Source organism: Amphibalanus amphitrite, unplaced genomic scaffold (genome assembly GCF_019059575.1).
Source record: "Amphibalanus amphitrite isolate SeventyFive unplaced genomic scaffold, NRLGWU_Aamphi_draft 001060F_arrow, whole genome shotgun sequence".
Classification (NCBI taxonomy): Eukaryota; Metazoa; Arthropoda; class Thecostraca; order Balanomorpha; family Balanidae; genus Amphibalanus; species Amphibalanus amphitrite.
The window spans coordinates 162,074-179,348 of NW_024882554.1; the positions used below are offsets into that span (position 1 = coordinate 162,074).

Sequence of the window (17,275 nt, forward strand, 5' to 3'; positions counted from 1 at the left end):
AGAGTCTCCGCATCACAGACGCCATTCTTTGAGTCCATTCAGGCTCGACACGCCACCAGCCGCGCCCATTGGGAAGCACGCCAGCCGTCCTGCGTCACAAGGTCAAATAGTGTTTAGGGCTGAGAGATGATGCATTTCGTTTTTTCTTCAATAGGTATGCGGGCTATAAAAAAAAAACAGAAAAATGTCAACATATTAAGAGTATATAAATTGGCAATCTAAATTTTCTGGGAAAGTTCTCAGTCTGTCAAAACCTGGGCACTAATGACTATAAAATAGGCCTTTTTACTCCTGAAACAAATTAAACTACTTCTAATAATTTTAGTGTACCCAGAAGTTGACAACTTCACATGGGAATAGAAGTATCTTCTTTTTGTATTCAGCGCAAACCAAATGGTTATCGCGGCTCTAAATTCAGAAATACACAGCGTATTTAACCCTATTAGTGGCAGGGGGGGGGGGGTTGTTTTTATCCACCCCTCAGGTTTTTCGGGAATATCTCCGAAACCGCTGAAGCTACGATGCTGACATTTTCTGACTTTTCCTAAAACTAAATTAGGCACATTCTCTGAAAATTTCAAGTTCATAACTTTCCCAGGGGCGGCTCCAGAGCACTGGGAATTGGGGGGGTCCTATTCGTGAAGCGAGTCATTTGGGCGAAGATCACGATGCTGCACCAGTTTTACGAACAGTGAATGAAATGTATCATGTGATAACATATACAAAGTTATTGTGCATCCTCTTTTGACACGTTTTTGCTATAATAGGCGGATCCAGGCGTCCAAAAAGGGGGGTTATTTTTTACCTCCCAACATAGGTGCCCTGACACCGCCTATGCATGACCAATACAATTTTAGTCGTTCTCTCATAAGAAAATTGTAACATAACAAGACCATTGCCACCCTTTTTAGAAACAGTACCAACAAAAACCTTATTTACTATACTTTTTGTGTACCCCCAATCTCAATGATCTGTATCCGCCTATGATTTTTGAAAATGCATATTTTTAGGATCCATGTGAATTCCTGGTTCATTCTCTATCGATCGGCAAAAGTTGCGTTAAGATTGGTTCAGAAACTTGGCCGTGATAAACAGTCTAAAATATATCTGCAATTTGCCCGTTTTTACCCCCCTCTACCCCCTATTAACATTTTTTTTTTTTAAGAAATGTAGATCTCGTTGAGCCACATCGAATGCCGTTTGAATTTTGAAAATCGGCTCGTTAGATCTCGAGATATCAAGGGGGGGGGGGTCGTAAACAGCCCCCCCCCCCTGCCACTAATATGGGGTAGCCAGGAGCCTGCCACTAATAGGGTTAAAGACTTTTATTCATGACAGACAAAGTTTGAACCCTCCGAATCCTGTACAGGTATAGCTCCTGCCAAGAGGCACACATCAGCACCGCCGCAGGGCAACTACCAGCTATGAATTGTAGGCCGCGCCTTTCGCTACTAACTCCCCAACTGACATTGCAGGCAGTGCGTGCCATTTTCAAACAGCGCTGCGAATCGTAAATAACCGGTGTTGGGCGCGGCCGTGTGTCATCTCTGCCGGTAGCCGCCGTCCGAGGGGCCATTAGTGGGCTAATTGACTCCTTTCTGGGTCGGTGGGTGACTGGCCAGTGGTGGATCGGGCGCCGAAACGGTCCGTCACCTCTGCGTAAGAAGCGCCGACCGCCTCTGCATAGTAATTACATGGTGCGGCCGCCGATATACATGAGTCCACCTCTCACCGCCGGCGGCTCTTACACAGATCTGCAGCGCCGCTCTGGTGCCGATGGTGCTGGTGGTGCTACTGTCGCTGGCTACTGGCACTGGTACTGCTGGTGCTGCACTGGTGCCACTGGTGATGCTGGTGCGGCGGGCACTAATACTGATCATTGATGGTGTTGCTGGTTCTCCCACTACACGAGGTTTCAGCTATGCTGACGTCACTATCTTAGAATTATTATGGCAGCTGATATTGTTCCACTGCTCCCAACTCAACTACCATCTATGCGCATGCTGTCTATAAGTCACTCTTACAAGTCTTACACAATATATGGTATGCGGACCTTTTTGTAGGCAGGTGCCGAGTCGGCACTTGCAACATGTGAAAAGCCGAACAAGATCAGGGCCGGTAAAATATTGCCAATTTTAGCCTAATGACTATCATTCTGCATACATCTAATGACCGTCATTAATTATGGTAGAAAGCGCAAATACGCAGGTTCTCCAAGGAACGTGATTGGACCTTGTGAGAGCATGTTTTCTGTGTGTGTAGGTGGATAAGATCGCTTATAGACTGCTGGTAGTTTCCCTCATAGATCAGGCCATGTCTTGATAATTTGACCCTAAAATTAGCACAATTATCTGTCTAAGAGATGCCTACAGCTCAAGCAATAACCCTGGTCTAAGTAGGCTGATCACAAAGGATTCAAAAGTTCATTTACGTGCCTGCAAAGTTCAGGGAAGGTTGCTAGTTATTTTCATTGACACAGAGCTATTTCTATATCCGCGATATCTGTCGCGCTATTCCAGTCCATTCACGGGTGGGTGCGTTTCACGTTCACGGACTGGCTGGGCGCACATTTTTCCTCCCAGTGTGCTAATCACGCCATGAATTACAGTCCCCGCCGGGTGATCAGGTACCCACGCGCACCCTCGACAGCGATTTGGATGGGTGGAGAGTCGCCGACGGGGGTAGTGTGGTCCTCCGGGCAGAATTACAACTTACGAGTTACGACGCACTTCTAATTAAAACTGCGCCCAGGAGTTAGGAATTCATGGCCTGGCAGTCAGATCTGGTGTGTTGCATACAGCGCTTCTGCGAGGGATTTACAAAAGAAGAAAAAGAAGAATGAATAGCTCGAATGTTAGGATTGACGGATTGACAGAGCTGGAGCCCGCGCCAAGTAGATAGGATAGTTGTTTTTTGTTGAAACTGCTCGAAATTGAAATGTGTGCAAACGATAGGTAAGTGCAAATAATGCAAGGCAAAATTGATCGCGCAGGCGCTGTCTGAATATTATTTTGCCTAAATCTGACCACCGATTTAACATCGTCCACATAACCATAATTTCTTAATTTCAAGAATAGCATAGTATTAAAAAATCCGTCTCCCCGATCTCCCACTGTCCAGACATAATCCAGGCTCTGTCGTTCCCGCGGTGTCCTTCCTCTGAGGTCTACACAGAGCCATTTCGGCTGTCCAGTGGTCCGAACTGGCCCCAAGTGGACCAGAAAATCCCCCTTAGACCGGCTCGGTGGGCAGACCTGCCGAGTTGGCGGCACTTGGCCGGGCCTTCGACAACAAACTGTCGTGGAGCTTCGAGAAGAGCTGCAGCTAGCCAGCCGGACTGAACGGCAGCCGACCGAGCAAACTTGGGATCAGCAGCACAACGGTCGGGGATGAGGGTTTGGCGCAGGGCCGCGTGGTCTTCCGCTACTGCTAAAACAACTGTGATAGAAGTTATGAATTGTTTTACACCATGCGTACATCAGGCCAGGCCTTGTCGAATCTGCTTCATTTCGCCTCAGATGCATCTTTTTTATTTATTGTACATATTTTATACACTGGCAAAGCCGCCCGACATATTTTTCATTCACTTTCCAATTGATCATTGTCGTCAATTTCTCAATTCACCAAGAACACGTAGGCCCTCTTCCCATTTAATTTCCACGTTTCTCACATTTCACTTCGCCTAAAATAAGAGTTAGCATTATTAGCAAGAGATAAATAAATTTACCAATTTATTGAACAGTAGCAGAATCTAGCCCGAATCAATGGATCTGACGGTTCATATGAATCGGCTCCCAAATTAGCGACATTGTGAGATATTTCTCTGAAAACCATCCCGGGGCGCAGCCAAGAAATCGGGCCGGGTCCACAGCAGTGGACCCAATCGGCCGGACCTTGACCACAAGAGGTGCCGGCTGACAGCCGTGGCCACCCCACAGAGACTAAATTAGCCCGCTTGTTGGTCCACGAGGAATTTCCAGGGTAGCCCCGCGAGAGAAAATGTTACAACATGGGCCGTGATGAAACGGTGGTGCCTGGCAATGCCGTCCCCAGAGATTGAGGACTTGACTTGTGGTTTGTGAAAAGATGAATATTTAGGAGAAGATTCTAGGATAGATAGGCACAACAAGCGTTCAACAGTTGACGATGTTATTTTATCCATATGCGTAATAACGTTTATCCCTTCGGCGCTGGTAAACGATCATATTTTCATTGATTTTAAATAGCAGCAGATTTTCTTCTCTTTTAGGTAGCCATACGCTGTTGTCATCACGTTTTCATGAGGGCATATTTGGTCACACTTGGACTTGGTGCGATTTGGTCAAATTAAATTGCAATTGGCAGTTAGTTTTCAGGTTGGGTTGCACTAGTTGCTTATAAATCTGACGAGAGAATCGATGAACACAAATGAATGGCTCGGAAGGACACGAGTAATCCCAAGTCTCATTCAACTTCTAGCTCTTCGTATCTAACGACCCCCGTCCCCCTCCCCCCGAAACCATTCAGTCACCGACCGTCCCGATCGAGTTGGCCCAGTAGTTCCTCCGTCTGCCGCTGGGCGGCGCTGGCGGTTTCCAGTCGCCGTCGGAGTGCCAGTCGGTGTTGTGGTCGCCGGCCGCCAGTCGGTCTTCGAGTGCCTGTGGGGACCGCATGTACTCCTGTACCGCGGGTGATCAGTGTGGGATACCTCTGGGAGTGTGCGGGAGTGCTGTCCAGTCACGGACCGGCAGTGAACTCAGTCTGACTGACTGAGCAGTGACTGAGGACTGATCGGTGTTAGCTCGGTCACCAGGCGAGTTTCCCACCGGTAGCCGGACGGTGATGTCCGATCAGTGACTCCAAAATGACGTCGGCTGGAAGTATCGACGACCGTCCACGCCGGTGGCTGGTGACGTTCGTCCTGCTAACGCTGGGATCCTCCGTACAAGGTAGGTCAGAGTTGCTGGCAAATGGGAAGGGGTTCCTGTTTTGGAGCCTGAAACACGACCGTTTGACTTTCGATCCCAGAAATCAGAGACGCCGGTGAAAACAGGGCGCCGGAGGGCATATTAGTCACGTGACATTTGGAGCTTCTCCTCCTTCGTGGGCCTTCTACATGCTAAACGTTACGTGTGAATTTCACGAACCTTGATCAAATCGCCCCAGGCGCCCTGTTTTCACCGTCGTCCGAAATCAAATCAGAATGACGCAAATATCCAACTGGAAATCAAACAATTTTTTTTTCTGGACCCACAATCAGGAAATGCATGTAGAAGAGCTCAATCACCTGTATCGAAGATGACAATCGACAGAGCCGCGATATCGTTATGCAGAATGCCTCTGAGAATCGAGAACACAATAGATTCGTTATGGACTATAGGTACTGTCTGACAATAGACATTGATTAGATAAGAGACGTCCTTGGCATCTTGCATGCGTTATTCCAAACCATTTTCAAGCTGATTTTTGTCACAAAACATACCATGTCAGCTTTGTAGAATTTGTGTCTTTGAAGGTCCTAAAACGACCGATTCCACCAATTTGTGTCTGATCGATTTCAGTCCCAACTCCCAGCTTCTCGGAATAAGGTCCTTATCGACAACGGATAGCATTTTATGTTTATGGACATATTTGAATTTTTGTAAATGTCTATTTTATGTCAACTTGACTTTTAGCATATTTTACAACTTGCAGCACATACCTCCCCTATTTTTCTTCTGTGATTACTTGCATAAGCAAACCGACAAGATATCACAGTTTTGACGTTACTACACAAGTCAAAACATGATCCGTTGTTACCTGTCACCCCGGCTGACACCTGTCACAACCAGTCACAACTGTGACTCGTAAACAACGTCCGAGCACCGTCCCGGCCGTCGTCCTGTGTCCGTCGTGTCTCAGCTCCTGTCGCGCATTTAACCAACATAGCTTGGAGGCTATTCAGACTGCCAAGCGCTAAGTCACTGCTTCTTCTGCGAGAGCTGCCAAGTTGCTTAGAGCGCCGGGCGTGGTTAGTGCAGGTTAGTGCTGCAGCGTTCGCTCCAGGTGTCCGGGTGAGTGTCCGTTGCTGTCCAGTGGTGTCAGACATTGTCCGGCGGAGGCGGTTACTCTGGATTAGAGGGACCCACCGCAGAGCTCGGCTTTGAACCGCTCGAGGACTTCGAGTACGTCAGTGCGTCAGTCCCAGGCGGGCGGTTAGTGGTGGCCACTCGTAAGATCCGGATGTATGTAAGAGGGTGGACGGGGGCCGTGTCAGTCATTCACAGATGCGTTCGGCTGATCGGGACACGGACTGGGGCACAAGGTTGCTGTGGCTGAGAAGATAGTTCTTTGACGAGCGACAACGAAATGGGGATAATGGGATGAATCGCTTGGCAGGGATATTTGAGCGTCCGGGCGGTTGAAGAGTGATTGTGAGCTGACCGGAAACAAAGCACTTGAATCAAAGCGTTGGAAACAATGTCATTTAAATATTCAATATTTAAAAGAATAGAAAGGTCGAAATTGTGCCACATGCTTCATGGTTATGCAACGTCTTGAACATGAGCCCAATGCATGCATTACATTATGCATAGTAGTGTGGCCGTCTGATGACACATAGCTCCAATTATCGTCGTCTGTTTCCATTGCTCACGCACATTGGACCGATCGAGTGCATCGCCAGAGCAGCGATGGCCAGCCCAGCACCCCAGTCGGCGAACTTGGCGCCCGTCTGGGAGGGAGAGGTGCCCATTTCACAAATGACATCGATCGACGCAGGCCGGACCGGGCCGGGCATCGATTCCTCGCGCGACCGACGCGGCCGGCCCGACGGGGTGTCGACGGGTGCCGCCGGGGTGCCGGGGGTGCCTCCGGGGTGCCGGGGTGCCGCCGGGGTCAGGCGGCCGATGACTGCACGAGTATCGCCCATGGCCGGAGCAGAAATATCGCCGGTCGATACTCGGAGCATTTGTGGTGCCTCTGGCGTATCACTAGCTGAGGTGGCGAACACGCTGTGGCCTTTGTGTGCGGTGAAAAACGGCCGGATTCCAGTGATGCTATCGGCTTTGTTTAGTTGTTAAACATGGCGCACTGATAAACATCTTTTAAAGGTTTGAATTAATTGGACCTTCTTTATGGGACTTTTGAAATCAAACATGCAGCTTGTTTCGGCTTTCTGTACAATCTACATTATACAACATCATTTCGTGTTGTAATTTACCATCAATGTTGACAAATTGCCTTTTTAGCTATACCTTCTTCATCTTTCATTCCTTTCGCAGTATTCAAGCATAAATAATTACCTTTTGGGCGCTGCAGAACATATACCGAGTGCTATATAAAGCACAGCAGCAGCCCAATAAGACGGCTATTTCTGGAAGAATGGGACCTTTCCTAACGCATTACTTCCATCACGGCCTCCCATATGCAGTGACCGAAATATCCGCACGCGGCAGCCGTCTCTGTGGGTTCCGTGTACCGCTAATGAGGTGCACAGTGGGAGGGAGGCACCGAATGAATGAAAACGCGCCGTAATTAGGCCGGGGTCGTTAGTTTTCCGAGAGTGGGACATGGCGTCAGGCATCTGCGCTACCATGTAGGTGTCTTGGTGATGTAAAGGTGAACGTCGAACGTGTCAGCGGGTACGTGGAGGTATGAACGTGACCTATACCTACGGGAACGTGACCTATACCTACGTGCAAAGGTTGAATCGAGCAGGTGTATATTGTGCAGCATGGTCACGTCTTACACGACAAATTGAAGGAAAAATGGCGTGCAAACTTTTCGATAGAGGAAAAGGAATACAATTTTGGAATGCACTTCTTTATAATAGGGCCATTCTGCTTGAAAATGCTATTGAAAATAATATGAAGTCTCTTCTTCAAAAGGATGAAGTAGTTTCATTCCAAACCCCTTCCATCTCCCTTTTGTTGGCGGCTGGTGCCCGCTCCTATATATTGAACAGTCTGTTTATTTTTCCCAGCTGCCGGCTCAATAATCGCCCGCGGTGGCCCATGCCGGTGAGGTCTGTCTCACACTCACCTCTCGCTGTGTTGTGTCTGCACTCCCCGACTCCCTCCCTTGTTGGTGCGGTGGATGGCTGGAGTCGGAGGGAGGGCGAGCCTGGCCGCGTGGCCGACGCCGACTGCTCCTCAGTCAATACATCCATTTCCGGTGCTCCCCTCCCCCTGCGGGTCACAGACGTAGCCCTCCCCAGCGGTCATAGACCCTGCCGATGGAGGAGGGCTGGTGATGGTTTGGTGTGCTGTGTGCGCCTATCACCGTTGCAGTCTCCAAAGTGTTTGACTGGTGTGCGCCGCTTCAACTCCGCTAAATCGCCCGAACTCTGTCACTAGCACCAAGACAATTCAATCAGCGCGAAATCAGAGCCGCTGCGGCCGTTTATGTTACTGCAACCGTGGAATCTCTCAAAGTCACCACTCGGCCCACAGTTTTCCGCATCCGTCATCGCCGCCTGCCGGCCGTCATCCGTCATTGATATCTGTTCCGTGAAGGCAGACCCATCGCCCTTAGATGCCCAGTCCGTCCCCTGTGTAAACGGTGATCCCGCGTGGGGCAATGGTCCGTGTCATACGGGAATCGGTCGCTGGCGCCGCTGGCAATGGGAAGAGAAACGGGCACGATGCCTGAGGAAAATTGCCTGCGGAACTCCTGTTTGATTGGAACTGGGCATCAGATTGCTTCACAGATTACGAGATGGTGCATGGTGCGAACGGTATTTTGATTAATTTTAGTTGCCCATGTCCTTTTTACGGAGCGAGCGAAGCGAGCGTAGTCTTTCCTTAGATTAACGGAAATTTCTGAGTATGAGCGGCCGGCCGGCCGGCCGGCCGGCCGTGGTCACGCTTTTGCGAAGCTTATATCTCAGCAACCACTTGACCGATTTACACGCGGTAATTTTTGTAGGGTAGCTTCATTCCTTCTACCAAGTATTGGACTATTCCCGATGCATGTGGGTGACCCCTTATGCACGTGCCACGTGCAAAACGAAGAGGTGTCACTTTTGTAATTTTTGCAATATCTCGGTAACTACTTGGCCGATTGCGCTGAAAGTTGGCATGTAGGTAGGCACCCACTAGGCACTGCATATACATGTGCCAGAGTTGGGGTGCTGCTGCACGTGCGCACGTGCAGGGGTCGATTCCAGATCTCGAGAACGGCTGGAGCGATGGCGCTCAAATTTGGTACACGGTTAGGGACCGGTTAGTAGGGTGCCGTGCACAAGTCAGTTGGGACCCATTTTGCACGTGCGCACGTGCAGGGTGCCGCTTCCAGACCTCGAGAACGGCTGGGCCGATTGTGCTCAAATTTGGCACATCGCTAGGGACCGGTTAGTAGGGTGCCGTGCACAAGTCAGTTGGAGGTACCCCCTCGCAATTTCGCACGTGCAAGGCCCACCCTCTCGCTCGCTCCGTTAGTCGCCCCAAAAGGCGTTATACTGGTATTAGATGGTGTGGCCACATTTTTAGGCAGTCGTACTAAAAAAGAAGGAACCTATTTTGTTAAATTCTGATGTCAAAAGTGATTTAGGTGCTTCGCTGTAAAAAAACGAAAATTTCATCCAAAGCCGCTCGCGCGTTCGGTCTCCATTTCACCGTGCACACCATGCATATCATTCCTATCATTTAGTTTTATTTATCCGCGTGTTTCGTTTTATTGTGCAGTACCGGTGCCGTATAATTTCCCGGGGCGCCGGTGCCTGCCATGTCTGAGCCTGCCGAGTGCTCCACGGGTCTCACACCTGCTTATTAGTTGACATGACGCGCGCCACAGAGCCTCGGGACACGCCACTGAATCGGCCTTCCGCCGGCCAATGAAGCTATTTCCGAGCGCACTGGTCCGTACCGAAACCGGAGTTAGTGGACATGAATTTGCTGCGCACTGAGTTAGTGGACAGGGCGTTACCGGATAGTGAGTTGTGAGCTCGTGAGTCCTGGTGAGTTACCGGTCCGTGCGCGGTGCTGAGTGGCGCACTCGGCACCCGGACTGGTTAACTGCGAGTTACTGGCCGTTGAGTCAGCTTGTGAGGTACTGACCCACGAGTTATCGAGTGGGGAGTGGGGAGTTGAGGTGTTGGGTAGTTCTGTGGCCCAGGGTGTAACGGCACGTCTTCTATATCGTCAAATGCCGTAATTCCACCGTCACATATGTAGTCAATGTCACCCACAGCTGCTTATGGGTCGCTGGCCGCTGCAGTGTTGTTATACAGAAGCATGCTAGAGAAGGCCGTGTGGGAGTGGTCAATATGGTATACCAACTGTATTTTATCCTTTGGTGACAATTCAGCAAATAACTCGTTGAATCTTTGAAAAAAATTATCCTCTGACTGAAAGACAACAGTTCTTGGCTCGTCTCCCTTATTTCATTATTTACGTTCTATCATTCTCGACCGAGCCTTATGTCAAAGGCCTCTTTGTCCCCAGCCAGCTGATCCCCGTGCCTACGGCGTCGTGGCTCGGCCTTTGAGACAGCGACCAGCGACCCCAGCTCCTGCTGTGAGCCTAGCCAGAGTCGATCCGGCCTCTCTCCCTCTCTCCATAACAAAGGAGCGCTCCCCGCTCTGCCCGACGGCTGGTCGGACCGAGTGGCGACCCGCCCGGTCACAGCCGAGGTCCCACACACGGGCCACTACCCGAGAAAAATCGGCCACGCCGCGCCGGCAGTCATTAATCACCAATTATCAGGCTTACCGTACGGCGTGTCACCATCGTACTCGCCTGCAATTGATTTCATCGGCCGCCACCGCGCCCGGGCCTGGACGGGGGCGGGGGCGGGGGCGGCGGCGGGGGCGGCGGAAGGTCTCTCAAAGTGGGGCGGGGCGCCGCCCGTCCGTGGCTGAACCCCGAGCAGCTCGATACTGGTCTGTGCTGATATCAGGGAGCGCTTCACATCTGCACCTTATTACCCCATCGCCAGCGGAGCAGCTGGGAAGTTACGCAGCGTATCAAAACACCGCGGAGGAGGCTGAGATATGCCGGTTTGGAGCAAGCCTCTCATCCCACCCACACGGACCCTCATCCCCGCCCACCCGGCTCTCTTCCCTGTTCACTCGGCTGTCTTCCTTGTCCCTCTTCACTTCTCAGTGTTCCGCAAGGCTTCAATGCCGTCACTAGCTCCACTTCAACGCCATTTTTAGTTACATTGCACGCCCACGGGCATCGATTCCTCGTCTCCACCCTGACTGTTGCTGCAGCATCACCAGCAGAGACTACCGGGAGCTGTCGACGACCTCTTCCTCTTGTCAACCAACTCCGCCTGCACGTTCCACCGACGCGTCGATGTCGGCGCGTCGTTTTTGTCCCCGCCGCGGCGTATTTGGCGCATTGTCGCGCGTCAGGCGGCTCGCGGCTCGCGCGGCAGCCGGCAGTCGTCGCTGTGTGGCGTGCGCCGGTGGCGACAGTTGACACGTCGTCTGCTTGTTGGCGTCATTACTGGAGGAGTCCTCCCCTCCCCTCCACCCAGCTCTCCGTGCTCTCTCCGTGCCACCCTCCGCCGCTCTACCAGCCTCCCCTGCCGGGGTCTGCTGAGATGGCAGCGAAAAACGCCGCCGAAATTATCCGAAATGGGGGATGCCGGCTCTGCTAACGAGGCGCAGCTGTCTCTGGTAGGGGAGCAGCGCTAAACAGCCTGGACAGCTAACAGGAGCGGCGCAGACACCGCGAATTAACAAGTGATGTCGCCTGGGGTGGAAACTAGAGCGAAAGGAGAGGAATTGGTGGAATTGGGATACATATCAGGGAAATGCATCTCCTCACCATGAGCACATTTGGGGGAAATTAAATGTGTGAAACTGATAATGTTTGGCTATGTTTTGGTGCATTTTTTTGTGTTTGGCATGTACGCCTCACTATATGCAGATATAACCTCCAGCAGCTTGAACCGATGCTCTGCCGCCTCGCTTAGTGTGGACTTATCTGATGATGCATCGTATCCCATCTCCAGACTTTTTCCTTATGCCTCGCCGCGGTGCACCATGATTGTATTCAGCGGCGCCGGTCGCCGCGGGGCGCTGCGCCGTTTTTGCCGTCGGCACCTTCTCTGCGCCACGATGGCACAATCCGGCGCGCGATAGCCGGTCACGAAAATAAACTTGGACCAGGGCAAAAACCCTGCTGGCCGCCGCGTGGCGCCAGACGATCCCGGGCGGCCGACACGTGTGAATGCCACGTGCCACGTGACACGGCATGGGGTTGACTGGGGTGCCGGCGTGGTCCAACAGGCTGGGTAAGGAAGGAGAAGAAGGTGGTAGCTGCTAAGCATGCTTTCGTGGAAAACAGGGGAAATGGGCGGGCTGGATGGTGGACGGTGGCAGTTATTTATGTGTAGTAGAGGTATGAGTTTGTGTTGACATTTTTGAAGCATTTGACAGCGCTGTTGACAGAACCAAGTGACAGCATTGGTGACAGCACCATGTGAGAGTGGTGACAGCAGCCCTCATAACACTGCCATTGTCTGACAGCGCCGCCGCCACGTCTAGACAGCGCCGCAGTCTGCCGCAGTCCGCTGAGTTTACTGATCAGTCCCAGCAGCTTCCGCATGTCATAGACTGCCTCTTCTGTCAGAAACGGAGGTCTCCTGATCTCAACCTCGACCTGACTGAATAATCCGAATAGGTACGCAAGCCCAAGTCAGCTGCATCCAGCATTCGCATGCCATGAGGTGACGCTATTCCGCCGGATATTAGGACAGTTCGCGCCCGCGCTCTATCCTCAGCAGCTCGATCGGAATGTCGCCCCCCCCCCCCCGATCACCAGCTGCGCCTGCTGCCGTGTTTCGACGACTGTGGCTAATTCGAATGGACACTCTCATTTCCGGTAATCGTTTCCGGTCAATTGTTGCACCGGAAACACGGTCGGAGGTGCGCTTTTTACGCCTGTTCAGGACCGGGAGGTTTTGTTTATCATGAACACTGGACTGCCAATCATATGACACGCATCTGTCATGATGATGACGGTGAACAGAGCTGACGCGAAAACGAACAGATATGCCTAGAGTGATTTATTGCGAGTTGGCTTGTTTTTATATTGGAAATACGTCATGGCATCATGCCAATCCAGAAGTCTTGGCGAAGGTATTTTTAGGTAGGTTTTTTAGCTTTGACGGAACACTTATTAAGTTCGGGAGAGCATCTATGAAATTAAACATTGCGTTGCATCAACGCTAGTTCGCCGGAAGTCTCGCCGCCAATATATGCAGAACCATTACATTGGAATTTTCGTCGGGCGAGCGCTGGCGTCTAAAGGGCGCCGTTCGACACTGATGGCCGATGGCCTGTCAGCCGGTGCCGAATTTGGCGTGCCGACAATGCAGCCTTCAGCTGCTCTCAGATCACAGTGGAGCTCCGACACGAGATCGACAGATCACTCTGATCATATCGCAGAGCCATGCACGGCGGCGGCTTGTGCCGGACCGGAGTCTGAGTTAGTCTGTCACTCATAAGTCATAACCTCGCCAGTCGCCAGCCCCAATATAGTTAGCCATTGCGCTATCCAGTCACTGTCAGTGAGTCACAGTCAGTCACAGTTAAAGGTAGTGTGCCACCTTTGAAAGATTTCCCATTTTATTTTTCCTAGGATAAGAAGCTTCTGTTTTTACCTAATATCGCAAAAAAATCAAAAATGGGCCTGGAATAGTGCCTTTTTCGCCTAAAAGTTTATCGGTTTTTCGATATCTATAACAACTGTAGTGGACTGACCTGCAAACAGGCGTCGGCAACAATCGCGAATGCGGCGCACATGTGACAATAAGCAAAGGTCATTATAGAGTTGCGACGTACGGGAATGAGTTATCAGCTGTCTAATCGTAGACAACACAATGTCGAGCCTTTAACTGTATGCCTGTATTGGTATTGTTTCTTTTATTTGGCTGTCGAACATTATTTATGGTTTGAAATATGATTTTATGTAAAATAATTGCTATGAAAAAGCCGTAAAATAATTGATATGACCCCATTTCACCACACGCAAGTGGCAGAAATGACAATGATCAGCTGACGCATTTTTCTTGGCCGAAGTCAGAGCGCGCGGCCCGACGCACCACCACCGCACCACAAAGTATGAGCAGAAGCCGCGCCCAAAGCCAGGGCCCCGGTAACGTGAGGTAGCCGAGTCGGGGCAGCGTGCGCTGACCCAAGCCGGGGCCGCAGCTTTGGGCGCGGTCTACCGCATCCCCGCGGGCAGCCCCGGGCTATCACATGACACCGGGAGGACGCGCGGCCCCGGCTTGGGTCAGCGCACGCTGCCCCGACTCGGCTACCTCACGTTACCGGGTCCCTGGCTTTGGGCGCAGTCTACCGCACCACCTAACAGGCGTGTTCGAAACCGCAGGAGATGATGATGAACGGGTTTATCGAAACTTGATTGGATGAGCATATCGGTAATAGCGATTTCAGTGTGTGCATTTATTGTTCATAGTGGTGTGAAATGTGGTTGGGGTACGACCGACAACCCGTCGGGGCGAATTTCGCACTGGGGTACTCAAAATTTGAAGAATTTAAGACGTTTCCATGAGTTTTGAAGGTATGGATAAGTTCTAAAAATCCGGTTCTCCTTATCTGGGCCATTAACTCCATACGGTCCAGGAAAGCTGGCACACTACCTTTAACGCAGTCAACCGGTAGTCAGTCAGCTATTCCACCGCACAACCAGTCAGTTACTTCGCTACTACCCAGCCAGTCGTCGCTGAGCAAAGTCCTTCCGCTGGTATTGATCTTTCGCGTACAAGCCTTGCCCCTCGCTGCAGCAAGTAAAGAAGCAATTAACGCGGTCCAAGTGGTGTGTACCTTGTTCAACTGCAACTATCCAACAGCTTAGGTCCCAGAACCTGGGTTCTACCCTTCGCGCAGTCCAGTGAGTGGGTGGGTCGTAAACTGTAGGCACCGAACGGTTGTTTATTTTTGGCCTGACCCTGCACCGTCGCGGGCCGGTCACTCCGAGTGCAGCACGGTAATGCCGAGTTGTGTAACCGCCGCGGTGCTGCTTCTAAGCCGCAGTTACTGCCTCTGAGTCACCCATTTGGGCCCTGTGACGCAGATGGGTACCTATACTGCTAGATCTGAGCTGAGCTGGGCTTTTTGTGTAGATCAGAGTCGTTATAGGGTCTGGGCCTCTGGGGTGGAAGGGATAGAACTGTGCACTGGCAGCGTCGTTTAGCTGATGCCCTGCCCGATGGACACATCGGGTATCGCTGGTGTAACCATACCTATAGCTATGACTGAGCCTGGTCATCCCCCTCCCCCCCCCGCCCCCCTGCGGCTACCGTACTGCATTTCTCAGCTCCTGCCTGACCATCCTACAGTAAAAAGGCCGACCGCCCCGGCGCCGTCTTCTGCGCGGCGGCGGCGGCGGCGGGCGGGGCAGTCGATCCTCCCCGGTGGCCCTAATGGTATAACGTGCAGCCCCGGCCGCCGGCGGCGGAGCGGAGTGGAAGCCCGCCTGCTCGCCGCTCCGTATTTTCCCATTTCCTGCAGCGGTCGCCAGCGGAGACTGATGTCGCCATCTCTGTCCAGTTTTCGGCGCGCTGCGGCGAAAATGGCGCGCGGATCGGCCCCTGTTTGTGATGGACGGAAATGGAGGCGTCCCCGCCTCTGCCGCCTCCTGTGTTTGTGAGTTTCGTCCGGTCCCCGGTCCCGGCTAAACACTCGCCGAGCCAACTCCATAAATTGTGCCAAAGTCGCACCTCTCGACACTGGATTGTTTCTGGCTAAATTTATTGCAGGAACTTGTTAAATAAGGACCAGTTCTGCCGGGAAGAATTAAAAACATGAAAAAATGCTTCGTTTATAAAATGCAGAGTTTTTACACCTAGCATATTTTTTGCTTACATTTTAACTCTTATATGGACGGTGATGGCGGCGGTCTAATGTGATTCCTTATAACGTTCCACCCCACTGCTTGCATCTGGCTGCCTACAGCTACCTACCACCATGTCGTCCAGTGGGCTGCTTGGCAGCTCAGAACTCGCCTCGGCACTGACCGCTCCCATATTGCGCCATCGCCGCTACCGCCACTGCGTCGGCCGGTTGGCCGCGAGACGCATAGGAATCAGTGCGGCAGGGCTGCTGTTCTCGCGGCGACGGTAGACGGTAAACAGGGATGGCTGGAGCAAGTGAGATAAGTGGAAGGTTAAGGCTAGGTAGGTAGAAACGTGCCGATTGACCAGCATTTCACGCTAAGGTTAGCTCGAGAACCCAGGCCTTGCTGAGCATGAAGAGAAGACGACTCGGTATGATTTTAAAACCGCCAAGCTAACGAGTGCAATGTCAAATCCAAAGCGCATTTAATTTCACTCTCATTACCCACGATGGTAAACATTTCCCCAAATGTTTTCCATCCCATTCCGATTCCAACCATCCGGCTCTCTGCGTCCCGGTGCCAAAGTTGGACGCCGCGTGTGTCGTCGGTCGATGGCGCCTCCCCGGACGCCGCGGGTGTCATTTGGCTCGGCTCGGGACGCGGCTCTCTGGCTCGGCTCTGGACGTGGTACGTCGCCCGGCCAACCTCTGTGCAGGCGACAGCGTGGCCCGGGCCCGTTCAGTGGGTTACTCAGTACCAAGGCGTCGGTACTGAACGGGTCGTATGCTCATATAGCGCCTTGGTGGTAGTGTGGTATACCGGTACGGGATCGAAGGCAATGGCGGAAAAACTGTGGACTGGCAGAACGGCGTTCAGCTTTCAGGGCTCAGGGCTGCTTGGATAGCTTTTCTTCGGTGCTTTTTCTGTTTTCCTCTTATTTTTTTTTTCGCAGGCCTTCGGTGACGATGTTCCAGACGTAGGCACAAGGCTGCAGGCGTATGGTGCAGGTCTTCTTTGTTTTCCCCTTTCTTTTATTATTTTCCTTTGACTTTCCTTTAATCTTTTCTTTCATTTTTTTTAAATAATATTTTTGATAAAAGAACAATGCTGCTCCGCCGGTACCAGCACATGACAATGGCATAGCGTACACAACTGATTAACTGAATGTGCTGCTTTGTCTAATAAGCACGAGCGCTGCTGGCGGTATCCCTTGCCTTATGCTGCGTAAACAGAAGACAGCTTTGCTGATAACTACCACCGCATAGTGATTGCCATTCACGGGATGTCACCACCGCTCACCATGATATTATGCTGAAAACTCGCAAGGACATCTTGTCCACGCTTCATTGGCGCCTGTCAGATGAGTGGAATGTCTTCAGAGCTTTCAAGGAAAGCTTTTCCACTTAGCTGTAAAGCATTTCACTCAAGCCCATGCTCGGCAGAAATAGCATCTTCATGAGTTGCTGTCAAGAACGAGAAGTATGCTCCCCGAGGTGCCCCCG

General features: G+C 51.6%; 1 protein-coding gene across 1 annotated transcript in view; it reads left to right on the forward strand.

Annotated features, from left to right (window-relative positions):
* The first annotated feature begins 4,576 nt into the window (after positions 1-4,576).
* Positions 4,577-17,275, forward strand: part of LOC122369671 (roundabout homolog 2-like) — a 71,456-nt gene continuing 58,757 nt past the window's right edge. Inside the window, exon 1 of the mRNA XM_043344577.1 lies at positions 4,577-4,928. Within this exon, the coding sequence (XP_043200512.1) occupies positions 4,844-4,928 (85 nt within the window). The 5' untranslated portion in view covers positions 4,577-4,843. The remainder of the gene's footprint in view (positions 4,929-17,275) is intronic.